This window comes from Cannabis sativa, chromosome 6 (genome assembly GCF_029168945.1).
Source record: "Cannabis sativa cultivar Pink pepper isolate KNU-18-1 chromosome 6, ASM2916894v1, whole genome shotgun sequence".
Classification (NCBI taxonomy): domain Eukaryota; kingdom Viridiplantae; phylum Streptophyta; class Magnoliopsida; order Rosales; family Cannabaceae; genus Cannabis; species Cannabis sativa.
The window spans coordinates 74,757,389-74,783,899 of NC_083606.1; the positions used below are offsets into that span (position 1 = coordinate 74,757,389).

Below are 26,511 nucleotides of genomic sequence, written 5' to 3' on the forward strand. Positions count from 1 at the left end.
ACAGCAGCAACAACCTCAAATAATCATGCATGCATCACACTAAAATTCACCCAAAATTTCCAAGAAACAAGAAAAGGAGCTAGAGCAAGGTTTACCTCAACTAGGATTACTTTTATCTTGCTAAAAACCACTTGAATCAACCAAGAAAACCCAGCCCTAGCAGCTCCCAAGCTTGGCTGAAAAGAGAGAGAGAGAGAGAGAGAGAGAGAGAGAGAGAGAGAGAGAGAGAGAGAGAGAGAGAGAGAGAGAGAGAGAGAGAGAGAGAGAGAAAGCTTTGGAAAATTCTATTTTTTCTAACTTTTGAATTTTTGAATAAAATGAAAAATCATGCAAAGTCCTACTCTTATTTCAGCCAACACTTAAAGAAAATAAACACTTATTTTTCAATTAATAAGTCACAAAAAGACAAAATATCATTGGGGCAAAAAGACCATTTTGCCCCTCCACACTAAAACCACATAAATAACACTAAAGGGGTATTTTTAGGAAATTCTAAATTCCCGGCCATTCCCGACATTCCCAATGTCTAATAAACCGTCCCAAACTACTAACATACTAAGTTGTGATTTCTACTGAGCCAAACACCGAGTTCCAAAATACCTGGCACCGGAAATGCAAAAATTATGAAAACTACTACATGACATAAAAATGCATCTCTGAATTCAATAATAACAGGATAATAAATTATTTAAATAGCTATAAATAATTTCATAATTAAACGTGATTAACTGCTAATTTCCAAATTAAACTAAGCGGTCCTTACACAGAGACTAATTGGTCTGTAGTCCTTCACATAGACTGGTTTTTTTTTCTTCGGAATCAAAGTAATGATGGTGGAGTTAAGGGGTGTTGGGTTAGCACCATGGTTAAGAATGTTTAGAACAGCAGCCACAACGGAATCGCCCATAATGTTCCAATTATTTTGGTAAAACATTGCTGACATACCGTCAATCCCGGGGCTTTTATCAGAGCCCATTGAAAATAAAGCTTCCTCTACTTCAGATCGAGTGAAAGGTTTGGCGAGTTCAGAGTTCATGTCTTCAGTGATCGTACATGGAATTGCAGTAAGAACGGCATCAAGCGCAGGTAAATCAACAAGCTGGGATTGAAATATTGCAGCAAAGTAATCTTGAATAGCCTCTGACATTTCGGGCTTTGAAGTGACTTTAATTCCTGCTTCAGTAGTGATAGAGCGAATGTTATTATTGGACTTTCGTGCAGATGCTTTGGAGTGGAAGAACTTGGTGTTTCGGTCTCCCAACTGAAGCCAATCTATGCGGGATCTTTGCTACCAGTACATTTCTTCTTGTTCAAGAAGATCATCAAGGACTGATTCATGTGCTTTGAGAGAGGCGGCTGTAGCTTCAGATTGTGTATTGAGATTATTCAGTGCTGCCACCGAAGCTTGAGCATCAGTAATTTTTCGTTTCATATTGCCATACTTTCGGATGTGCCATCGCTGAAGGTGAACAACACAATTATCCAATTGCTGAATGACATTAGAGATGGGATAAGTAGCAAAATCATTACACCAGCAGTGATTGATAATTTCTTTGCTTTCAGGGTCAGCAAGCCACAATTTTTCAAAGCGGAATCGAGTGTGCGGTTTGGGGAGGTGATGATCATGGGCCATGGCTTTTATTGTTGCAGAAATAGCTCTGTGATCTGATGTGAAAAAGTCGAGATGTACTACTGGAGGTGATTCGAAATGTTGATCCCAAAAGGTATTTGTGAAACACCAATCTAACCTTTCTTTGATAGTGATGGTGGCTGTTCTATTTTAAATCCATGTGTAATGGTTTCCTTCATATGGTAGCTCCTTCAATTGACAGAGATCAAGAGCCTGACGAAACCCTTGAATTTGTGAGTCATTACGCAGAGCTCCACCTGATTTATCTCTTTGGGACAAAATTTCATTGAAGTCTCCAATGATAATCCAAGGTGAAGTTGGTGCAATATCGTGTAATCTCTTCAAAAGTGTCCATGATAGTGCTCTGTTTGATGTTTCAGGGGCTCCATAAAAAGCAGAAAAGTGAAAGGAGGGACCATCTTCAAAGGACATGACACAATCAAAGTAAGTAGGACCAAATGTGTTAAGGGAAACATTAACATTGTCTTTCCATAGTAGCATAAGTCCACCACTAAGGCCAACGCGTGGTGATTCCAGACCGCAACTGAAGTTTAATGATTGACGGAACTGTGAGATAGAGTTGTTACTAAGACGAGTTTCCATAAGAAAAAGTACTTGGGGTGACTGCTGTTTAACAAGCAGTCGCAAATGTCTGAACGCTTTGGGATTCCCCAGCCCCCTAGCGTTCCAACTCACGATTTTCACGGTGAAGAGCGGGGTTGCATCTCAACCTCCGCTGATTCGTCAATGAAACCATTAGAATCCATTATTAGAGAGGAAACAAAATGGTTTGAGCTATCTCCTTGGGACGAAGAAGGAGCAGCCATGGAGTCGTGTTGGCTACGGCACCGTTTTAACAGTTGTCGCATTGAAAGTTGGTCCTGCTGACGCTTTGATTGCTTGTTTGGATTATAGTTTTCTTTGTCAACACCAGAATTTTGGTATGTGGAAAAGGATCGGATGGTAGGAGGGGTAGTGGAAAAATGGGAGTTGTGATTCGGCATTGGGAGAGAATTGAGAGGGGTGTTTGTATGAGGGAAGTAAGTTGTTGGAGGATAAGTGGCTACAGGTATAAAAGAAAGGTGTTGAGTTCCAATATCAGGAGTGAAAACGTTGTCTAAATGTATTGTGGTAGAACTGGTATGGCTTTTCAGATCAGCGGCAAGTGTAGCAGGATGGATGGCATTATGTGTAGTGTTGGTGGAAGAAGGGGATAGGCCCTGATGAGAGGAGATAAGAGGGGTAGTTAATTGATGGTTGGTATGATGGTCTGGAGTTGGGCGATGGTGGACAGCAGTAGAAGCAACAAAAGAAGGATTAGGAGAAGTGGCATTCGGCTGGTGCAAAATATTAGTAGAGGAAGGCGACAACAGTGGGGAAGAAAGGGTCTGGTTTGAGGTTTCTCTGTGTGATAAAGTCTTGTCTATATCTGTCATATCCATTATTGGGTAACTTAGCACCTTTCATCCAAGGGCCATATTCAAAATCATCATTGTTTCCATTATCCATTCTCTCCATAAAAGCCACACATTTCTCAAATGGATGACCAAGACGACCACATTCAAAGCAAAATTCGGGCAGCCTCTCATAATGGAAATCAACCCAGAAATCATCCCTGACTCTTGGTAAACTAATCATTCGGCCTCTAAGCAAAGGCTTTGAAATAGGGAGTTTCACACGTATTCGCAAGAAGGGACCCCACCCTTCATCAAGGGAGTCTTCATGGACATCAACAAATTCACCAACAATATTACCAAGTGCCTTAGCAAGTGATTTTGATTTGCTAAGGAAAGGAAGACGATAAATTTGTACCCAAAATGGTGTGAAAGCCAAATTTGTGATTGAGACATTTTGCAGAACATCTGGCGTGTACATTACAATGAGATGGTTTTGAAAGTGCCATGGTTCCTTATTTAGAACTCTTAGTTTATCACCTGCACATCCAAAGATAATTTTGAACATATCATCACGAAATTCAGAGACAATAGTCAGATAACGACCTTTCCAGTGACTTGACATTTGGCTGATGAAAGTAGGCTTATGGATGAAAGATTCAGTAACAACTCGGGCAAGTAATACATGGCTTTGGTTTGTAGCAGTTGCAGCCGTGGCAGAGGAGTCATCGTCAGTGAGGACAAGGGTTGATCTTTCCTCATCAGTAAGAGAAAGATCATTTTGGATTGATTGCAGAAGAGGGTCCATGATCGAATTAAATAGGCGGCTGAAAACAGGAGTATAGCAGGGAATAGGGGAACTGGGAATAGTGTATCGTGAGATGAAGAAGGAAGTTACTTAAGCAAAAACTGCTCTAGATCAGGGAGAAAAGGATAAAGCAAGGTAGATGAGAAAAGAAAAGTGGTTAAAAACCCATAACGGCTACAGACCTAAGAAAGGCACAAAACTTAAAAGAACATTTACTTTTTCTATCAAAAATTGATTTTAAAATGTATATAACACCAAAATGTTAGTTTCCAAATGTATATAATCCGCACTCAATAATTAAAATTTTCCTTTAAAAAGTAATAATTAAATATTTCTTTAAAAAAAAAAATCATTAATCATAATTTATATACATAATGAGTTTTAAGTTTAATTAATTAAGATGGTATTAGGTTACAATTTTACTTTTTAATTTTTTTGATAGAAAAGTGACAGTAAAATTTTTATTTTTAAAAATTTAATTTTGAAAAACTAAAATATATTCTATAACCACTTTTATCTTTAAATTTTAAAAATAAATAAAAAAAATATGTTATGTAAATTCAAGTTGTTTAGTCAATATATACTTTCGGATTCATGCAAAAAAAAAAATGTGGGTTATGCATGTAAAGTTTCTTTTTATTTTTTATTTTTTGATTTTATTTAAGTTGGGTTTGGGTTAGGGCTAAGGTCCGTTGTTCGGGACCGATCGAGTCTGGGTTCGGGGTCTAGATCTGGTCTGAGTCTCTAAGTCTAAAATATTTAATAAGAAAGGAACAGATTGTTCAAAATAATTTTGAAAGTGACTTTTTTTTCAAAATTTTTTAAAATTTTAATTTTTAATTAAAAATTTAAAAGTGAAAATAGAACATATAATTGAAAAATATTTTTGTTAATCTAATTAAATAATAATTTATTAATTTAAAAAATATTACCAAATGCCACCTAAATGTCACTCATAAAAATATACGCAAAAGTGACAGTCATTTTATAGTATACACATCTCCCACTTATGGAGAAGAAACATCTTCCTATCCATAATTAATGAATTGAAAGAAAAGAAAAAGTGATTTAGAAAATATATCTATATATATAGGTGAGTAGCTGATTTTATGTTTATGTAGCTTTGTAATTTATTACGTCAATTTGTAAAATCTTGTGGTTATTTTAATGTCAACTTGCACGCAGGTGACTAGTGTTCATGTCAACCCGAGCACTGGTCAGATATTATCTTAGATACTACGGGAACTATGAGCTTATAAAATCTAAGATCTTAGAATAAAAATTTAACAAATTATTTTTTTAACTTATTAATTCTGAGTTCCTCATAATGTACGCTCATCCGCATAAGATAAGTCTCCACAAGTTGTCAAGAAACTATCAAAAATGCTTCAAATAATAAACAATATAAACGATATGATAAAAATTTTGGAGCATGATGAAATTCGACAAACACTCTTCTTTATGGATAGTATAAAAGTCTTGGGCCCAAATATTATGTCTGTTCTTTTCTTTAAACATTATTAGGATTTAGTTGGCATGGGATTTTAGGATGCAGTTGTGGATTATTTTTAGGCTAGATCGATAAATAAGGGAATCAATGCAACGAATGTAATTCTTATTGTTAAGGTGCCTAATTTGAAAAAATTGTCCCAATTCAGATTTCTTTTTCTTTACAATGTAGTCAAGATTTATTTCAAAAATTATTGCAAATAGAATTAGACCGATTTTTCTCCAACTAATTAATTTGTCTTACTAAGGCAGTCTGGACAAAACATTTAAGATAACAATGTGTTAGTCTGAAAAATCATCTATTCGTTTAAGCTTAAGAAACTAAAAGAGGGTATTAAAAAAGACAGGTAAATAAATAAGAGGTATCAATGAAAACATGCATGTGAAAAGGACTATCTACTTTATTATACATAGCTTGAGGAAATTAGAAGTTGCTAGGTATGGATGGACATGTAATATATAAATCAATTATTCTTATCTTTCTTAAATTATTACATTGAATTATATTAATAATATTATTTTGACATGGTAGCTTAGAAATTAGTGCTTACTTTTTTAATATTATCTCTCTGAAATCTATATATATTTCCATATTTGGGATGATCCTATAATCAATAATGTTCTAGTAGTAGTTGGCTGGCCGGTATATGTTAAATCATCATTCATATTAATTTAAGTGCGTTTGGAAGTAACTGTGTAATTACTAGTTAGGGTAATTACTAGAGTAGTAATTATACATTATACTAATTACACTATATTTTAAAATGCAAAGTGTGTTTGGATATGAAGTGGTAATTACATATGAATTCCTAATATCTTGTTTGGCAAAATAGTTAGTAATTACATGGGAAAATAATATTTTTTAGTAGCTAATGTTTAATATGGAAAGTTTTTAGTAATTATACAGTGTAATTACATTCAATTCTCATGGGGGCCATGAGAATTGGAGAGTGTAATTGGAACCCCTCAATTACTTCCAATTACACAGTTAAAGTGTAATTACATGGTCAGAAAAACATGTCAAATTGTGTAATTACCTCCAATTACACACAAATCCAATTACAATGTGACTTTCCAAACACACCCTTAGTTCTTTTCTTTCGTTTACATGTTTCTAAATGGTCGTAAAATTAAACAAATTAAATAATACTTCACTTTTGTTTCTTATATTTACTATAATGTGCTTATTACATGTTTGTATTTGTATTTGTGTTTTATGATTTTCCTTTCAGTCCTGGGTTAAGACGAATTAGACCTGTATTTATGGCTCATCTAAACTCAGGGTCCAATATGTATAAACCCCTTAAAATATATACTAAAAAAGTTAATAATATAACTAAACAGACTCACACCCCAATCAATCCACCCGAAATCCTTTACAATATTATTTAGAAAGTTCAATCCCACCTAATTTGTTTAACAAACTAAAGAAAAAATGTATATATATATATAGGGGCTATTTTTCTTTTTTTTTTTTTTAATTTTATCAAACTGGTCTTGGTCCCTTTTTTTAAGAGACGGCCTACTTTGACTCACGGTTTAGTAAAACTTTACTTATTTAATAATTTATTTAATTAGAAAATTAAATTTGATAGGAAGCATGTTAGTAATATGTTAGATGAATAGTGTATTGCCTAAAATTGTATGTATGCAGTAGTAAGATTACAACTTAGACCGCTGCTTGACCAGGCTGACTTATGAATTGGCATGTCTGTCCTATAGTACGGACATTTGGCCTAATATATAGGATGTCAAGAAGGTCGAGCCTAGTAGCAGTTGGAGAGATTAGAATTCCCCTCACCTCCGCAACTGAAGTAGATGCTATTGGAGGGCTCCAGGAGGAAGTTATGTTATTCCGCCACATAATTTGCAAGATCAAGAGAAAAATTCTGTAGAAAATACAAGCTAAAATTCAAAGTCAAGGTGAGAAAATTCAGAGATTATGGCAGCATGGATTTTATGTTGAATCTCTTCCCCTATTGCCCATTGTTCCTGCCATGGTGTTTCTAGCAGTACGATTTGTTGTTGATAATCAAATAGAGTCACCATACAAGAACTCTCGAGAAAAACAAGTTCAAGGAGATCAGTGGGGAGTTTTTGAAGGCCCTTATATTTTCTCAAAATGTCCCAGCTGTAAGAAACTTCATCAAGATGAGTGTAAAAGAAAAGTATATTTTCGATGTGGCGTAATGAGAGATTACAAGAGGAATTGTCCACGATCAGATATAGAAGGATCATGTTTTAAGTGTGGACTTATTAGTAATTTAAAGAAGACTTGGTCTTGGCTGAAAAAATGAAGAATAGAAGAAAGAAGGTATACTCACTTTAGTCTGTGAGGTTGTCGTTACTCAGGCTAATGCAGCAGTTAGTTTGACTCGGGTGACAGGTCAACTTCTTAGTATAATTTCTCTTGTTCAAGTATTAGTTGACACTAAACATTTGCATGTGGTAGCCAAAGTGAGTAATAAACTGGGTAGGCTTTGTGATAATTATAATTTAGGGTTTTTGGGACTCTATTACCTAGCGCTGAATCAGTTATCTCCAACAAGTGGATTAATTAGGTCTATCTTGTTAAGGGTTAGAATAGGAATGGAAGTGTTGATCTGGTTAAGATAGCTTAACAAACTTTGGTATTATTTCAAGAATGGATTTCTTGCATAAGAACCATAAGTACGCAGTTACTATGGATTAGAAGAGAAGGAGTTGACTTTTCAGTTAGATGATGAAGAACCTTTTGGTTTTGAGGAATTGGTTTGGAATTAGAGTACTGATCATTTTGGTGTTACAGATTCAGAACCTACTGCAGGATGATGCATAGAATTCATATCAGTTGTGATTGACTCCAATAGATTTGACGAGAGAGCGAGGATGGAGAGAGAGGAGGTGGCGGTGGTGGCGGTGGCGGAGGTGGATTGTCGCGGTTGAGAGTGAGTGAGTGTGTATGTGTGTGTGAGAGAAAGAGAGATTTAAATGAATTGAATAAAAGGGTTTTATATATTGGGAGAATAGCTGTTGGTGTTTAGCTGTAGGCTAAAGTATAGCCAACGCTTTGGAGCCGTCAACTATACTTTAGCCTACGGTTAATAATCGACGACTATAATGCAACCCAATTTTATATTTAATTCACTATCAATTGAAAAGCTACGCTATTGCTTAACGACCCTTTAAAACAGATGGGTACATTCTTAAGTATAGGCGTTGGTTTTTAAACTCTCACTTAATTTTATTAGTAACGATTTTTGAAAAAAATAAACCAATTTAAAAATTGACGAGAATAGTATTTTTTGTAGTATATCAAAATACCTCATGGATATTAAACAATATAAATGATATGATGACTACCACTATTTTTTTTTTTTAAATAGGTGAATAAAATAAGATATATCAATGAAAACATGCATGTACGAAGACTAATTAATTTATTGTACATAGCTTGAGGAAACTTAAAGTTGCTAATCGACATGCAATTTATAAATCATACTACAAGAAATGTCACTTTTACCAGCACAGTTCGCTACTGCGCTCGCATTTCGCAAATTACATTGGCAAAAAGGTCAAAGTTTTACCAGTGCACATTTGTAGTGGCTAAAATCTAACTTTTACGCGCTGTGAAAACTCATTTTTGCCAGTACTTTTTTCGTTTTGTGCTGGCAAAAATTCTAATACCAACGTTGATTTATCAATTCCTTTTGCCAACAGATCAGAAGTAAAATTCATTTTACCAGCACAATATCAAACTTTTGCAAGCACAAAGTTATTCTTATCTTTGTAAAATTGTTACATTGATTTTATAACTTCTGATCAGTACGTTTTAATATTAATATAGTTATTTTTACATGCTATGAAATCTATTATCTATGAAACTAATGCTGCTCCTCTTTTTTTTTTTTTTTTTAAATATTATCTATGAAATCTATACATATTTGTAGTGATCCAATAACCAATAATTAATGTTGTTGTAGTAGTTGGCTGGCCGGTACATGTTACATCATATCATTCATATTATTTTATTTCAATTATTTACTAAATTATGCTATAAATAGAAAAGAAAAGAAAACGAAGACATTCACAATCAAATATAACAATATATATATTTAAATCTCAGAAATTAATAAAATCAGGATGATGATGAAGAAGTTTAGCTATGGAATGTTGTTGTTTGCGATAGTAATGATGATGGTGGTGCAGGAGAGCTATGGTGATCGTTGTTACATAGCCGGGGAGTACTGTCATGTTTTAGAAGGAAAGATTTGCTGTGGAGGATTGAGATGTGAAGGTCCAGCAATAGGTTCGAGTCGAAGATGTGTGCCTATTCCCGGGTGTAGGCCCGGCGGTGCTAAATGCAACGCCTTCAATGAGTGTTGCTACCCCTATCAATGCAACGCTATGGGCTCTGGATATTGCCTACCAAGAAATGAAGTATTAAATGAGCTATTTCCTAATAGAAACAAAAATAACGATAATGAAGCTACACAAACTGATGATCATCTTCCTCTCTCGTCAATTGTTGAATAGTACGTACTTACGTACTACTGCATGCATGCATGGTTACGTACTCCATGCATGCTGGATGGATCTTATGTATTATGTTATGTTGTGTGTGAAAAATAAAAAATAAAACTATGTATGATTAAGGCTGGGCTGCATGCATGCATCAAGTACGTACACTACTAATACGTACTTATATATATATTTATATATATATATAGTCCTGCTTTGTAATTTATACTATTCCGACGTGTTTGATTTGAATTTGTATTTCCATGCCTTCTGCTGGTTTTTTTTTAATGATGAAAGGGTATGTTTTTATGATCTATTGTTTTAATTTTCATGATGAGCTAGTTCTTTGAAATTAAGAAAGATTTACAATATAGAATTAACCTTGTCATGCCAAAACAAGCTAAATCTATAGATAGGGAGTGGTTTATGGAAAGATGTACCAAATAGCAATAGCATGAGAGATATGGAGAAAGTTAATTGTATGAGTTGTAATTGGAGACTCTAATTGGTAATTGAGCAATACAATGATCCTTATTCATCAAAAAAATAAATAATATAAGAAATTGTTAATTATTTATAATGTGCTATATCGGTATAGTGTTGGGCACTATAAAATATATAATAACAATGCAATTTAATAAAAGTTTAATAATAAAGTCATACGTATAGTTTCGCATGTCTTCTCACACGAAGAAAGTCTCAAGTTTGAATCTCTAATGTCAAAACATACAAAAATGGTATTGAGCTCGAATAATGGATTGATATTAATTTTCCCGAGTTTACGTGGCTTGTACATGTATTGTAACTATTTTATAATGTAGGTTGGATCCATAATTAACTTTGTACTGAAAAACACGAGGAAATTACATTATATCTATTTTAGTTTACTTGTTTTTATTTTTATTTTTATTTTTATTTTTATATTTTTTAAGATATACTTATTTTTATAGATGTATCCCTATTAGATTCCTTAAGTTAATGTAAATTATATACTAAACTTAAGTAAAGAGTGAGGGTATATTGGGTAAGTACTCACTCATAAAAATGGGTATATTTTAATAAAATATAATATGAGGCTATTTTTGATTAATGAATACAAAAAGAGATATTTCTCAACTTATCCCAAAAAAATACTATGTTTATCGAACCTCAAGTCGTTTTTTCAAGAACCATCGTTAACAAAAGTGAGTATTTAATATTCTTGACATTTAAAACAACAAAAAAATTGAAACGAGGAACTTTTAAAAAATTTATTCCCAATGGTTGATGACGAAGCTGGACATCGATTTGGATTTTTTTTTTTTTTTTTGTGACGGTATTAAACCGTCAGCAAGTGGCTCAGTATAACCCATAGTTTAACTGTCGGTAATTTCTTTTAAAAACAATACACGACTCTAAGAGGCTGTTTGGCTTTACAGTTTAAAAACTGTTTTCTGTTTTTTAAAACTGAAAACAGTTTTTAAAAACTATTAGGAGTCGTTTGGCAAAAATTATTAAAAACTGTTTTTTAAAAATTGACTTTTACAAAACAAGAAAACAGAAAACATAAAAAAGTTGTTTTCAATTTTCAAAAATAATTTTTTTTGTCTAACATATTATATTTTATATTTTGCTCACATACTCGGATCCTAAACCAGAAACTAGACCCAGATGGGTTAATGTCATGGTATGGTGCTAAAATATTGATTTTTTTCGTAAGAAAAAAATCTAAAAACAGTTTTTAAAAATTTGTGCCAAATACTATTAAATTTTTAAAATGACAAAAAACTGTTTTCTATTCTCACTTTTAAAAACACAATTTTAAAAACTGAAAACACAGACAAACAAACTCTAAATTTTTTAGGTCTTAATAATATGGTGACATATACTTTTCTTTACATAAAATAATATTAAAAATATCACATGGAAAGCATGACAAATTGACTTATCAAATATTGATTTTAAAATGTATATAATTAATCCGCACTCAATAATTCAAAGTTTCTTTTAAAAAGTAATAATTAAATATTTCTTTTAGAAAATAATCATTAATGGTAATTTATATACATAATGAGTTTTAAATTTAATTAATTAAGATGGTATTGGGTAACATTTTTGTTTTTTAATTTTTTTATCAGAAAAATGACAGTAGAATTTTTATTTTTAAAAATTTTATCTTTGAAAAATAAAAAATATGTTCTATAATCACTTTAATTTTTAAATTTTAAAAATAGATAACAAAATTGTGTTATGTAAATTTGACAAACGCTCTTCTTTAAAAGCCGTGAGCTCAGATGTTATGTCTGTTCTTTTCTTGAAACATTATTAAGACTCAGTTGGCATGAGATTTTATGATGCAGTTGTGGATTATTTTCAGGCTGGATCAATAGTGATTCAATGCAACGAGTGTAATTCTTATTCTTAAGGTGCTTAATTTAAAAAAGTGTCTCAGTTTAGATTTATTTTTCTTTACAATGTGGTTAAGATTTATTTCAAAAATTATTGCAAATAGAATTAGATTGATTTTTCTCTACTTATTTGTAGGGTGGAACATTTAAAATAACAATGTGTTAGTTCAAAAAAATAAGGGTTTCTTCAATATTAAAAAACAGGTAAATAAATAAGAGGTATCCATGAAAACATGCCTGTGAAAAGAACCATCTAATTTTTTATACATATCTTGAGGAAACTAGAAGTTTCTAGGTATGGATTGACATGTAATTTATAAATCAATTATTCTTATCTTTCTTAAATTGTTACATTGAATCATATTAATAATTCAATGTAGCTTAGAAATTAGTGCTTACTTTTTTAATATTATCTATGAAATCTATATATATTTCCATATTTGGGATGATCCTATAATCAATAATGTTGTAGTAGTAGTTAAGTTGGCTGGCCAGTATATGCTAAATCATATCATTCATATATTAATTTAAAATTTCATTCGTCTACATTTTTCTAAATTGTTCTATAAATAAAATAAATAATAGTTTTCCTTTGTTTCTAGATTGTCCTATATATAAAATAAATAAATCAAGTACACATAATTTATTTATTATGCAATAAAATAATTTATTAATATCTATATATAAAAAGGGCTCATTTTTCTAATTTTATTAAAATGGTACTCTTGAGCTTATTATTTTTGTAAGGGCTAGCCCTGCTTCAACCTTTTAATATTACTAGTAAAAATTGCACATAAAATATTTATGACTATATTGATAGAATTATTGTACCTGGATAGATTTTTGGCAATTTTCCTTATATAAACGAAGAAGCAACATATACACTTAAAGGTAAAGTTGTACATAGTTTCTTGACTATAGAAAATCTCCTTAAATATAAAAAGTCAATCATGATAATTCAAAGGCTAATTAGTAAATTTTTTCCCTGAACTTTGACATGTACTAAATCGTGCTGAACTTTTTTGGCCGTTAAAAATTCCCCCAAACTATTAAGATTGTTAAATTTAAAGACTTTTGTCTAATTTTAGTAAAAAAAAATCTAACATGGATGAAAATTCAAGGACCATGATTTAGTACATATCAAAGTTTGAGGGGTATAATTTGGTAGATATCAAAGTTTGGGGAGCATAGTTTAGTACATAAATAATCACTGAAACAGTAAAATTGAATGAAATTACACAAAAATCCTTAAATTTAACAATCTCAATAGTTCGGGGAGAATTTTTTAACGGCCAAAAAAATTCAAAGGGCACGATTTACTACATGTCAAAGTTCAGGAGAAAAAAATTACTAATTAGCCTAGTTCAAATAAAGAAACTCTATATTTATTTAACCGATATAATACAATTTGATTTTGAAAATTTGTTTACACTAAAATATGATCTCAATCTAATTTCAAAAATACTACATATAATTAATTTTATCATCTTTACTAAATATTCCAATTAAAAATTTTATAATATAAGACTCGATACTTAATTACATCAATAACAATATAATACTGAAAAAAAATGTTAAGCACAGAGTTTGTTTCAGCAATTCTCAAATCCAAAATGTGTACAATTTAGTGGGAAGTGACTCTTAAATTGAGGAGCAAAGTGGTCGGACCATCACTAAAAAAAAGCTGATACTTTTATTGATAATATTTTAGTTACAACATAAATTTTCTGTGATTAAATATGACTTTTAGTCAAAGTAAAAATTTACTTGTAACTAAAATATAATATTTAGTTACAAGTTGTTACTATTTTAGTGTAAGTCACAATAAATATTGTGACTAAAAATACTTTTAGTCACAACAAATCGTAATTTTTGTGACTAATATTTTTAGTCACGGAGTTTTTAGTCACAATACAATAATAATAATTTAGAATTAGCCACAATTTTTTTATCTTTGGTTACAAATTTTATTGTGACTAAAAGTAAGATTTTATGTAGCGCAATGAATGAAACATGAGCCACGTGGCATGATACAATGCCAAGCCAAGAGATGGGCCTCTTCTATTGATTAAGTCTTGGACTTCTCATGCAAATAGTTGAATATCAAGTTGATTGAAGAATGGATAGATGAAGTTGGGCTTGAGCTTGGGCAATGTGATTGGGCCTGTTATCTTTTATAAAGGGATTATTTGATAAATAAATAGTGTTATTTTTTTCTTATTTTTGAAAAAAAAATTATCAGGTGATTTATTTTTACAAATTACTAAATTTTCTCAAAAAAAGAAAAGTTTTTTTATTTGAAGAAGAAATAAGTCATAAAAATGTTATTACAGTCTTTATTAATTTAGACTTCTAAACAAACCAAAAAAAGCAGAAACAATACAGTACCAATAAGGAGTAGAACTGTAGAAGAATCACTCATACAAATTTTTGTAATTGATTTTGTTTCGAATGATTGTAACTATATAATAATCCACATGGCACTGCCTTAATATGTTATTTGAATTAACAACAACAAAGATAGAATATCTTTCTCTTGAGTCACACCATGCGAGCCCTACATTCTCTAACAAAAAAAAAAAAGATATTACTATTATTTTTCTTAAAATATAATTATTATTTAAGCTAAATTATAAATAGACATGTAAAAAAAATCAAAAAGTGAGAGTATATAAATGGTGGAGAAAGTAGAATTGAACTCACCAATTGAATTTCCATTATTGGATGTTAAAGAGAATTTTCAGAAAAAGATGATGATGCCTCCTCCATAGCAGCTTCTTCATTATTGTATGACTCTTGTGGATACAAACAAGGCTTTGGAGGCATTAATTCTAGACATTCAACATCATCTTCTACCATTTTTATGACATTTTGCATTGAAGGGCGATCGCTAGGGTTCAATTGTATACACCATAATGCAATTATAATCATTTTTTTTTATTAGTTTATCCTCTTCTTCCTCACTTGTAATGTCTTCTTGTACAATTTCCTTCTCTTTGTTGACTTGATCATACACCCATAAAGGAAAATAAATTTGGCTTGAATGCTCAGCTTCGGCGTTCAAATTTCTCCTCCTGCTAGCCATTTCCATCAACAACATTAATATAGACATCTGCTTTGTACGAGACTCTTCAAATGTTTTTGTAAAATAATTCTGGGGCAATGTATCCAGTGGTTTCTCTCACTGCGGTTAAGGATACTGTGTTTCTCTCCAATGGGCATAATCTAGCTAGACCGAAGTCAGAGACCTTGGAATCAAATTTTCATCCAAAAAAATGTTGTGAGGTTTAATATCGAAATGGAAAATTTTCCTATCACATCCTTCGTGAAGATATGCAATACCACGAGCAATCCCAAGTGAGATATTAAATATTTCCAAATCGCTTAAGGAATCATTTATTTTTTGGTCTCCGGAGAAGATTATTATTCAAAGATATCCCTTAAACATATATTCATAGATAAGGGTACGTTTTGAACCTTCCAGACAAAAACCCACTAGCCGTACCACATGAACATGATGAATCTTTCCAATTGTAATAACTTCGTTAATCAAGTCTTGCCAATTAGTGTTAGATTTATCTAACATCTTAATTGCTACAAAGTGACCACTACGAAGTTTTCCATTATATACAGTTCCAAACCCTCCTTCCCCTAATTTTGTATTAAATCCTTTTGATATCTTTTTAATATCTAAATATGCATATTTTATTGGCACGAGATTGTTTTGGCTTTATAAAAATTCCTCAATTGAATGATATATTGATAAATGTCTCCTACGCCATTTATAGATGACAAGACCAACAACAAATGAAATTCCAATTATTGTTCTGGTTGCAAGTATCATCTCTGAAGAATAACCAAAATAGCAATAAAAAAGGATCATAAGTGTATATTGGTACCATATTGCATTAAATTTAATTAATAATGTTTTATATGTAAATTTACATAGAATTTATAAATATATATATTGAAAAATATTGAGTGGGCAACTAAAGTCCTACATAAATTAAAGTAACAAGTGTACTTAGAGTTTAAAATACAAGGAAAAATTCTTCAATTGGTATGAGACCTTTTTGGGATGAAACCCAAGAGCAAAATCGAAAGGGCTTGACCCAATATCATACCAAAATGAAGAATAAGTGGAGTCCGACAATTCTACAAGTGGTATCAGAGTTAAGATTCCAGATAACCCCAAACAAAATGGGTGAAGCCACCGAAAGAAAGATCACGGTTGAGTTCTATCAGACTGTTGGTTTGCTCTGGGTGAAAGAAGAGAGATGACCTAGATAGAGAAAAAGAAGGCTCTCGAGATTGATAGACTCGATGGATAAAAGATTATTTGAGGGGAGGCTCTCGGTAGATTGTTGCTTGAGAGGAGTTAGAGTTTAAATACATGACCGACAAAGTCTTCAATTGGTATGAGGTCTTTCGGGGTGAATTCCAAGAATAAAATATTGAGACTTTTGTCCAAAACGAATAATTTTATACCAAGATGAAAAGTAAGTGGTGCTCGACTATGCTACATAAAGATATATTTCTATCAATGCAGAAACGGTACAGTATAGTTAATTATGATTGCATCTATAGAAGAGGGACAATACAGTTAATCTTGTGTTTGTAGGATGTATTAAGCCTCTTCTTCTCCTCATCTGTCCTCACAGATACGAGGGCCGACTGGAGTAGTCGGCAAGAGTTACCCAAATCAGAATACTTGAACCCAGAAGCGTACACCACGTACACGAACCCAGATCCAGACCCGAACCCAAAAGTAGAGATATTTATGCAAGGAGATGGGTCTATGTAAAGAGGATTGTTGTACACCTTGTTTTCACAGATTAAGAATATTATGTACTCCGAAATCGGGTAAGTTTTGAATTTTCTCCACCGAAACAACCCATCCTCTCCAATCCTGGTTACTATTTCCAATTCAGAATCTGTGCTGAGCAGATTCATGTCGTATTGGTTAGGGATGGAGGAGCAATCATGGTTGTTGTTGTGGAGATTTGGGTACTCAACTCTAATTGTGTAGTCGTTGTAATTGATTCCCACAACTGTGAAATTGTAAGGATACTCATCTGATTCTGATGTGAGGACGAGGGTAGTGTTGTTCATGCAAACCACACAAATCGGAACCACACAAATCGGAGTCGAATAGATGCACTCGTCTGTATTTGTGATGAGGTAGAAAGGTTTGGTTATATTATGGATATTTCCACAAGAAGAAGAATTAGAATAAATTGATGAATAATAAGAGGCAGTAGTAGTAGTGGTATTATGGAATATAGTTAACATAATTGTGATTATAATCATCATCTTCAGAATCACATCATCAACACCCTCCATTATATTATTAAATCCTACCTACGCAATAATATATACCATATCATTTATATATATATAGTAGATGATTTAATCAATTTACAAAGTCAAGTCAAATCAATAACAATTTGGTTGGAAAGAATAAAACTGTAGAAATAGAAATAAGAATAAATATGAAATTGGAATCAAATTTAAATTATATATATATAAAAACAAATTGATTATAAAATTAATTTTTTTTTTTTGGAAATTCCACTTCAAACCAATGGTGAAAATACCATTCTACTGATTAAAATTCTAATACTTTAAAATGCAACTAAACAAAGCACTATAAAAAATCTTACTTTTAGTCACAATAAAACTTGTGACTAAAAGTGAAAAAGTTATGACTAATTATAAATCGTCATTCCTATGTTGTGACTAAAAGTTCGTAGTCACAATACTTATTGTGACTAAAACTAAATTATTGACAATTTGTATCTAACAACTATGTTTTAGTCACAAGTAATATTTTATTGTGACTGATTAAAAAAATTATGTGGTGCCTAAAAAATTATCACTAAATGTAACAAACTTTTGTAGAGAAGGAATGAAATGAAATTGTTTTTCTTTCTATTCCATTCCATTTCAATACCTCCAACCAAACGCCACCTTACTTTAGAGAAATTCTAGGGGCATAAGAACACAAGAGGTAGCAAATTATTACTGCTGCATTTTAATATCAGATTTCATACATTTTAATTTAATAAATAATATAAAATTGTGCGCTAAACTATGCGCTAACTAAATGTGAAGTCACACATGAATGTTGTGTTGAGTAATTACTGAAGAAATATAAAGTACTCTAAAGTCACCTCTACACCAAATAATATAAGCAAAAGTAGAATTGAAAATTAAGTATGAGACTAATTTTCTCAAAAGATTGATGGTGATGGTGTGAAAGTAGTTTTATTCTCTCCACAACTTTTCCTTTGTATTAATTTTGGTGTCGTTTGGTAACACTTTTTTAATCAGTTTTCTGTTTTTAAAATTGAAAAAGTAAAAATATTTTTCAAAAACATGTTCTATAAAACTGTTTTTACTTTTCAATTTTTTAATTGAGAATCAATTTTTTTTTTTTAAAAAAAAATCATTTTTAATATTTTTTTAAATAATTTTTTTTTCTTAATCAATATCTTGGATTTCGATTATGACCCGGACCCAAATCTCCCCATGGTCCTGGCGCTGAACCCGGCCTCTGACTTGAACCCAAATCCGACCCCGGACCTAGACCCGGCGTAAATAAAATCAAAAAATGAAAATGAAAATGAACTTTACAGAACACACTTTTATTTTTTTGTTTTTAAAATTAAAAAATAAAAGTAGTTACAGAACACATTTTTGTTTTTCAAAAGCAAAATTTTAGTTTAAAATTTTTATTTTTATTTTGTGATTAAAAAATTAGAAAATAAAAGTGTTACCAAACGGCACCTTTATGTCTTGAAAGTTGGAAAATTGCAAATTTTTAAGATATTTCATATAAATCTATCTATTCTATATAAAGTGTGCCTATATAACAGAATTTTTGGTTTATGAGAAATTCATGGTGACTTTTTATTTATATTAAAAATAAAATAGTTTATTATTAAAAATAAAATAGTTTATGAGAAATTTATGGGTGACTTTTTATTTATACTAAAAATAAAATAGTTTATTATTAAAAATAAAATAAAATACGATTAAGGTTTTTGCTGTTGTATATCTACGATTGTGTTTTATTTAATTATTTATTGTATTCCTTTCCTATTACAATTTGGACATTCCCATAGGATCACACATAATATTCCAATCCACACTTCTCTTTTTTTTCTTCACAACTTAATAACAAAATATATAAGTAATAATAATAATAAAAAAGAAGCGTGACTTTTATCAAAGTTCACAAAACCAAGCATCAATGGCGAAAAAAACCCAACAAAGTTTACAGCTAACAAATGATTCTAAGTGCTCGACATATGCATTAGTTTCCAGGAGCAAAGTTTTTTAAAGTTACGTAATAATTTACATATATGCTGCAACACAATATACAAAAAATAAAGAAGAATATGGAAGAAAGAAGAGACAATTATTCACATCTAGAAAGGGAGTAGAGATAATAATAGAAACTTTTCATTTTTTTTCTTTTTTTTTAATCAATTTTTTTTTTCTTTTTGAATAAAGATAAATATGAAATTTTAATCGTATAGAGTTTTATTTTTATAAAATATAGTATTTTAAAATAATTTAAATTCAAATAATTTAATAGTATTTTGTTATAGAATACTATCACTTTTTGCTAAATATGGTTTTCACTTTTTGTCGACACTACCATATTCAATTTATCAACGAAAAAATGGACAATCCAAATATATGCGGACCCGGCTAGAATAAAAAATACAAAATATAAAAATTACACTATTGTCTCTATCCAAGCAAATGAAGATTGAAATCCACCAATGACTATCATTAGTTTTCTTATCTACAATTTTTAGATAAATGCTATCTTTAATTATCAACAATTTAGAGATTAATTTTTAATTTTCTTTTTATCTTACACCCATTTAAGTAATGTTTCTTTAAGTATTGGAACATCAATTTTTAATTTATTTTTCGATTAACTTAAGAACATATTTAAATCATCAAGCTTTCTTAAACATTAAAATATATTGCATTCCGTATTCACTTTTAATTGACAACATTATAAACTATTATATTTAGATACACATAATAATAATCTCCTAATAACTAATAATATATTTTTTTTAATTTTAATTTTTAATTGTATCACTTTCATATAATATAGAACAAACTAGCATATAATTTAGTATACGTGCCTTGCACGTAGTTTTTTACTAGTATATATAGATTTATATATATATAAATATATATCTATTAGGTTTGTTTAAATGTAACTAATATTTTAGATTTAATCGGTTAGATGACTTAATAATAGTCCTAGACTTTTATATATTTGCGATATGTAGGAGGGTTTTGGAGGATGCGCTTTGCAACTGTCTCATTATGAGATGGTGTTGTGTGGTGAGGTCTTCCTTTCCTCTAACACTCTTCCTTATACTACTCATTATTTTTAAATATTTGTTTAGGATTACTTTATCACGACTTCTTGTTACTCATTATAAAAAAATTTATTTTTAATCACAATAAAATTTGTGATTAAAAGTAAAAAAATTGTGCCTATTATAGTTCATATTTCTATGTTGTGACTAAAGAGTCTGTGAAAAAGATATTAGTCACAAAAATTACAATTTGTTGTGACTAAGGGTTCGTTTGGTACATCGTATTACACCGTATTATATTGAATTGTATTTTATGTAATATTTTTTTGTAAAAATATATGTGGTATTATTTTTATGGACACTTAAATATATAATATTTTAGTATAAATTAAAGTTTAATATAGTATTATATAAAAATATGATGTACAATCCAATTCAATACAATACAATACAATACGACCTAATACGACGTTCCAAACAAGTCTATATATTTTTAGTCACAATACTTGTTGTGACTAAAACTAAATTAGTGACAATTTATAACTAAATATTATGTTACAAGTAATATTTTAATCACATTTAGTCACAAAAAAATTATATTATAACTAAAAAGTTGTCACTAAAAGTAACAATTTTTTGTAGTGGCTCTTATTGATTTACATTTGTAACAAATTCTTTGTATCACTAAGAATTGTTTTCTTGTGCCCCTTTGACAGCCACTTTGACATTTTTTTTTGAAAGAAAGGATGTATCATATTAAATTAAATCAGCTGTTACAGGAGTACTAATAAATCTAGGACAAGCATCTGTCCACAAATCGACCCCAACAGAACTAGTAACAGACTTTGCTAGTACGTGGGCCACACCATTCGCAACACGCGGAATGGTACAACAAGAACCACCACCAACAGCAGCTAAGAGAGAAATAATCTCCTCAACAATAGGTTTATACATAAAAATAGACTTAGGAAAAGAAATCCATGAATGAACAACCGTAGAATCCGTCTCCACTCTTACCAACTCGTACCCCAACATGGACGCCCACCGCAACCCATCACGCAAAGCCAGTAGCTCTGCCACCGCTACCTGAAACTCCCCAACCCCACCCACCGCCCAGGCCGCCCACACCTCACCATCTCCACCCCGAACAACTCCCCCGAACCCTGCAAATCCTCTACCTGGAGTAACCGCCGCATCGACCGATAACACAAACTCTCCCCTCAAAGGAGGCCGCCACCTACACGGCCCAGCCAAACCACCAACATGCCCAGCCCTCCTACCATCTCCCCAAACACTCACACCCGCCCCTTGAAACTCCACCAAAGCAGCATGCGCAAGCTCAGCAATCCCGGTCAACCGCGATTGTTTTTTCCCAAACAAAACAGAATTCCTATCAAACCACACCCACCACCACACCATTGAAATCAACTCAAACTCCCCCTTGCTCAGTACCTCAAACAAATACACAAGCAACTCCGCCAAAGAACCCACCCGACCCCGATATAAATGATGCCACACACGAAGTTTAGACCAAAGAGGAAGTAAAGATGAGCAAAACACTAAAGCATGTTCCGGGGTCTCAGTTTCCTCCCCACACCTATTACAAATTGGCTGAACAGGAACCTTGCGTCTAATAAGTTGGGAATTAGTAGGCAGAGCCCGATAATACATACGCCAAAGGAAGATCTTTACCTTCTGAGGGACCTTCAAATTCCACAACCCATTCCACCAATGAGATTGGTTACAAGAAGAAGAGCCTAACCGTTCCCCCAAGAGTTGAAGGGCCACCGCATACCCACTCTTCACAGTATAAGAACCATTAGAGCTGAAATGCCAGCACCACCGATCAGCACCAGCCCCACACCCCAACGGAAGACCAAGGATGACATCCACATCCAACTGCAAGAAGTGTTGAGACAACGCCCGAATATTCCAAACCCCCCCAACATCAATCAACTCATTAACCATCACCTGGGTCGAAGGAACAGCAGTGATAGGACGAAATGTCCTCGGCCGAGGAATCCACGGATCACGAAACGCATCAATAGTATAGCCATCCCCAACCACCTTTCGCATCCCAAGGCGCAACAACTCTAACCCCCAAACCAAGCTAGACCACAAATGAGAAGAACCAGGACGATCCTTAGCCTCCAAAATTGATGTCTCAGGGAAATACTTATGCTTCAAGACCCGACCTGGGAGCGAATCGGCCGAAAGGAACAACCGCCACACTTGCTTAGCAACCATAGCTTGATTAAACAGGGTCAAATCCTTGAAACCTAACCCCCCTTTCACTTTTGGCTGACAAACATCATCCCATTTTACCCATGCAATCTTCTTCTTATCACCCTTAGTGCCCCACCAAAACTGGAGAATGATTGAACGCAGCTTATCACAAGTCGCCACTAGTAGTTGAAACATACTCATAAGATAATTCGGCACCGCTTGCAACACCGCCTTAATAAGAATCTCACGACCCCCAGCTGAAAAGAAACTCCGTTTCCATCCACGCACCTGCTTCTGGACCTTGTCACAAATACTGGCAAACGTACGCTTCTTATTCTTCCCAATGACTGTCGGCAACCCCAAATACTTATCATGAGTAGCCACTGACCCCAAGCCTAATATACCCAATACACTAGCACGATCTGCTTGCTGAACATTCGGACTGAATGTAATTGCAGACTTATCAAAGTAGACTTGTTGCCCAGAGGCCCTCTCATAACACTGAAGAATCCGACGAATCGCCTCCGCCTCCCTACCATTAGCTCTACCAAAAATCAAACTATCATCAGCAAAGAACAAGTGAGACACACGAGGGCCAGACCGAGAGCACCTAAACCCCAGTAACTCCCCATTTATCTCAGCCTTTTGAAGGAGCATCGAAAGCGCCTCAGCACAAAATAGAAACAAATAAGGAGAAAGAGGACACCCTTGTCTCAATCCCCTCGAAGGCACCACACAACCCCGAGGCCTCCCATTTACCAAGAAAGCATACTCAGCTGAAGTAACACAATCCATAATCAAATCCACCCATCGGCTTGGAAACCCGAATTTAGACATTATGGCACACAGGAAGCACCACTCAACTCTATCATAGGCTTTACTCATATCCAATTTCAACGCCATAAACCCACGCACTCCATTATTCTTCTTAAACAAAGAATGTAACAATTCAAACCCAACCATAACATTATCATGAATAGCCCGCCCTGGCACAAAAGCACTCTGAAACGAAGAAATCAGCGGAGACAAAGTACCTTTTAACCGCAAAGCCGCAGCCTTAGCCACAATCTTATACATCACACTACAAAGGCTAATAGGACGGTACTCCTTCACAAACCCAGGCCTACTGACTTTCGGAATCAATACCACATGCGCCTTATTAAATTTCTTGACCGATTGCTCCCCATTTAAAATATCCAGGCACACAGCAGTAACCCGAGGACCAACGATATCCCAGAACTTGTGGAAAAATATTGCGTGGAAACCATCCGGCCCAGGCGCCTTCGTGGCTCCAATAGCCCGAACCGCCGCAAACACATCATCAGCAGTGAACCGAGCCTCAAGCAACTCCCGCTCATCCTGAGAGACCCTGGCTTCAATATTACCAATACCCTCTTCTACCTGCTGCACAGAAGGAGAAGTAGACGAGAATATAGTACCAAAGTATCTCTCAATCTCACAAACTATATCTTCTTCAGAACTCAACTTACGCCCATCCTCAGTCACAATCTCCACAATTGCGTTCTTTTTTTTCCTACCCGTGGCCTTATTGTGGAAATACTTAGTATTTCTATCCCCAAGAGCAAGCCAATCAGCTCGCGATCTCAATTTCCAATAGCATTCCTCACGAGTCAAAAGGTCATTCAATTTAAACTCAAGACGTTTTACCTCTTCCATATGCACTAAAGGCGCCGAGACACTAAGAAGATCATCCAATTGCTTCTGTGTTTCTCTAACCAACCTAGGAATTGATCCATACTTACCTTTATTCCACTCCCCCAACTGATTAGCACACGAGCCAAAAATATCAATAAGACTATCTTGATGAGCTAAAGGAGACGTCGTTGATAACCATGACTTATTAATTATTTCTTGACATTCAGGATCCTTCAACCAATGAGTCTCAAACCGAAAACCCCTCTTTTTGTCAAAATGCCGCCTTCTAGTCACATTCTCCAAAGTGGCCACAATCGGTCTATGATCAGAGTGAAGAAAATCACCATTAAGAACCTTAACAGAAGGAAACAAATCATGCCACCTTTGGTTACAAAAATAACGATCAAGTCGTTCCTGTACATGCGCATCTCCATGCCTTTTGTTCAACCATGTAAAACACTGCCCTTCAAACCCCAAATCCGCCAAAGAACACCTATCCAGTGCTTGTTGGAATTCAGACATTGCCGCCACACTACGATCAGCACCACCCTTCTTCTCATTTATCGATAGAATCTCATTAAAATCACCACCACAGACCCAAGGAAGATCAAATAAATCCTTAAGCCTACATAACAATCTCCACGACTCCGCCCGTAAACTTGCCTTTGGGTTGCCATAAAACCCAGTGAACCTCCACACCTCCCTACCAGGACACTTAACCAAAGCATCAATATGACCAGAAGTGAATGACTTAACATTAACCTCCCAATCGTCATTCCATAATAATAACAGACCACCACTCTTCCCAATACAATCAACATGAAAACTATTAGGAAAATTAATTTGTCGCCTAATCCCTTCCGCCCAACCACCATAAAGTTTAGTCTCCGACAAAAAAACTAAACTTGGGGAAAACTTACGAACCAGAGCTCGCAAGGCAGTCAACGCACCGGGGTTCCCCAACCCCCGAGCGTTCCAACATAACAGACTCATGGCTCTTGGCGAGTCTGCTCCGCAGACTTCGCCAAAACAATATTCGTGACCTCGGAAGGACTAACCGAACTACCATCTTTTCGACCTTTCTTCGCACTATCATTGCTATACTCCACATCCATTTTTCTTTTACTACCACCCCCACCTCGCGGGCTCAATTTATTCATAACATTAGCCACAATAACATGAGAAAGTTTCGGGCTCAAAGGAAAAGAATTAGACTTAGGCATACCTTTTGAACCACGACCCTTTGACGAATTAACGCGCTTCCAAGTCTTAGCTTTTTGTGCTTTGATAAGGGGTTCAAAAGTTTGTTGAAAAGCATGACTAAAAGATAAATGTTCATTCAAAGGATCATGCAAAATTGCTTTTCCTTTATCAATTGGTTGAAGTGGCATCTTACTGGGACCCTCTATTTGACTCAAAACATTACATTGCATTTGCACTCCAACCGAGGAAGCTATCACATCATGTGACCCATCATTAATCACCTCCTTACCTTTCAACAACTCATTTACACTATGTGATGCCACACCATCCATCATCTCGGCCAACTCACTCTCTCTCACCACATTATTATCTTTATTAACCTCACCCATAACACAATGAACACCACCACCCACCATATCAACTTTATTAACTTACCCATATCATCCATATCACCATTAATACCAGGATCAACACCAGCAGCACTCTTCTCCTCCTCTTCACGCTCACGAGCTTCCAAGACAGAAGTCGGAGCCAACTGCTCCGGGGTAGGGCCAGAATAACGAGGCCGAGACCGTTCCACTGCCGAGATGATTCTAGAAGCTTCGCCCATCGTCATGATCGGTCTGCTTGAAGGAGAGTCCGCTCGTTTTCTGTTGAATCGAAAATTATCACGGGGAGGAGATGCCGGAGCACACAGCCATGAACCAAATCTCCCATTGTCAATCCGTGGGTTATCTCCACCAAAGTCTCGCAGGGGACAATCTAAAGCCTTATGGCCAATGATGCCACAATCATAGCAAAAATTCGGTAAGTGTTCATATTGAAAGAGGAGAGAAACCTCATT

At 33.6% G+C, this 26,511-nt stretch overlaps 1 protein-coding gene and 1 pseudogene across 1 annotated transcript; both read right to left on the bottom strand.

Moving 5' to 3' along the window:
* Window positions 1–14,955: 14,955 nt before the first annotated feature.
* On the bottom strand, window positions 14,956–16,072 carry LOC115724808 (rust resistance kinase Lr10-like; annotated as a pseudogene).
* Window positions 16,073–16,217: 145 nt separating this feature from the next.
* LOC115695424 (uncharacterized) lies at window positions 16,218–17,576 on the bottom strand. The gene has a single exon (XM_061118427.1). The coding sequence runs from the start codon at window positions 17,569–17,571 to the stop codon at window positions 16,810–16,812; it is 762 nt and encodes a 253-aa protein (XP_060974410.1). The 5' UTR covers window positions 17,572–17,576; the 3' UTR covers window positions 16,218–16,809.
* Window positions 17,577–26,511: the final 8,935 nt, after the last annotated feature.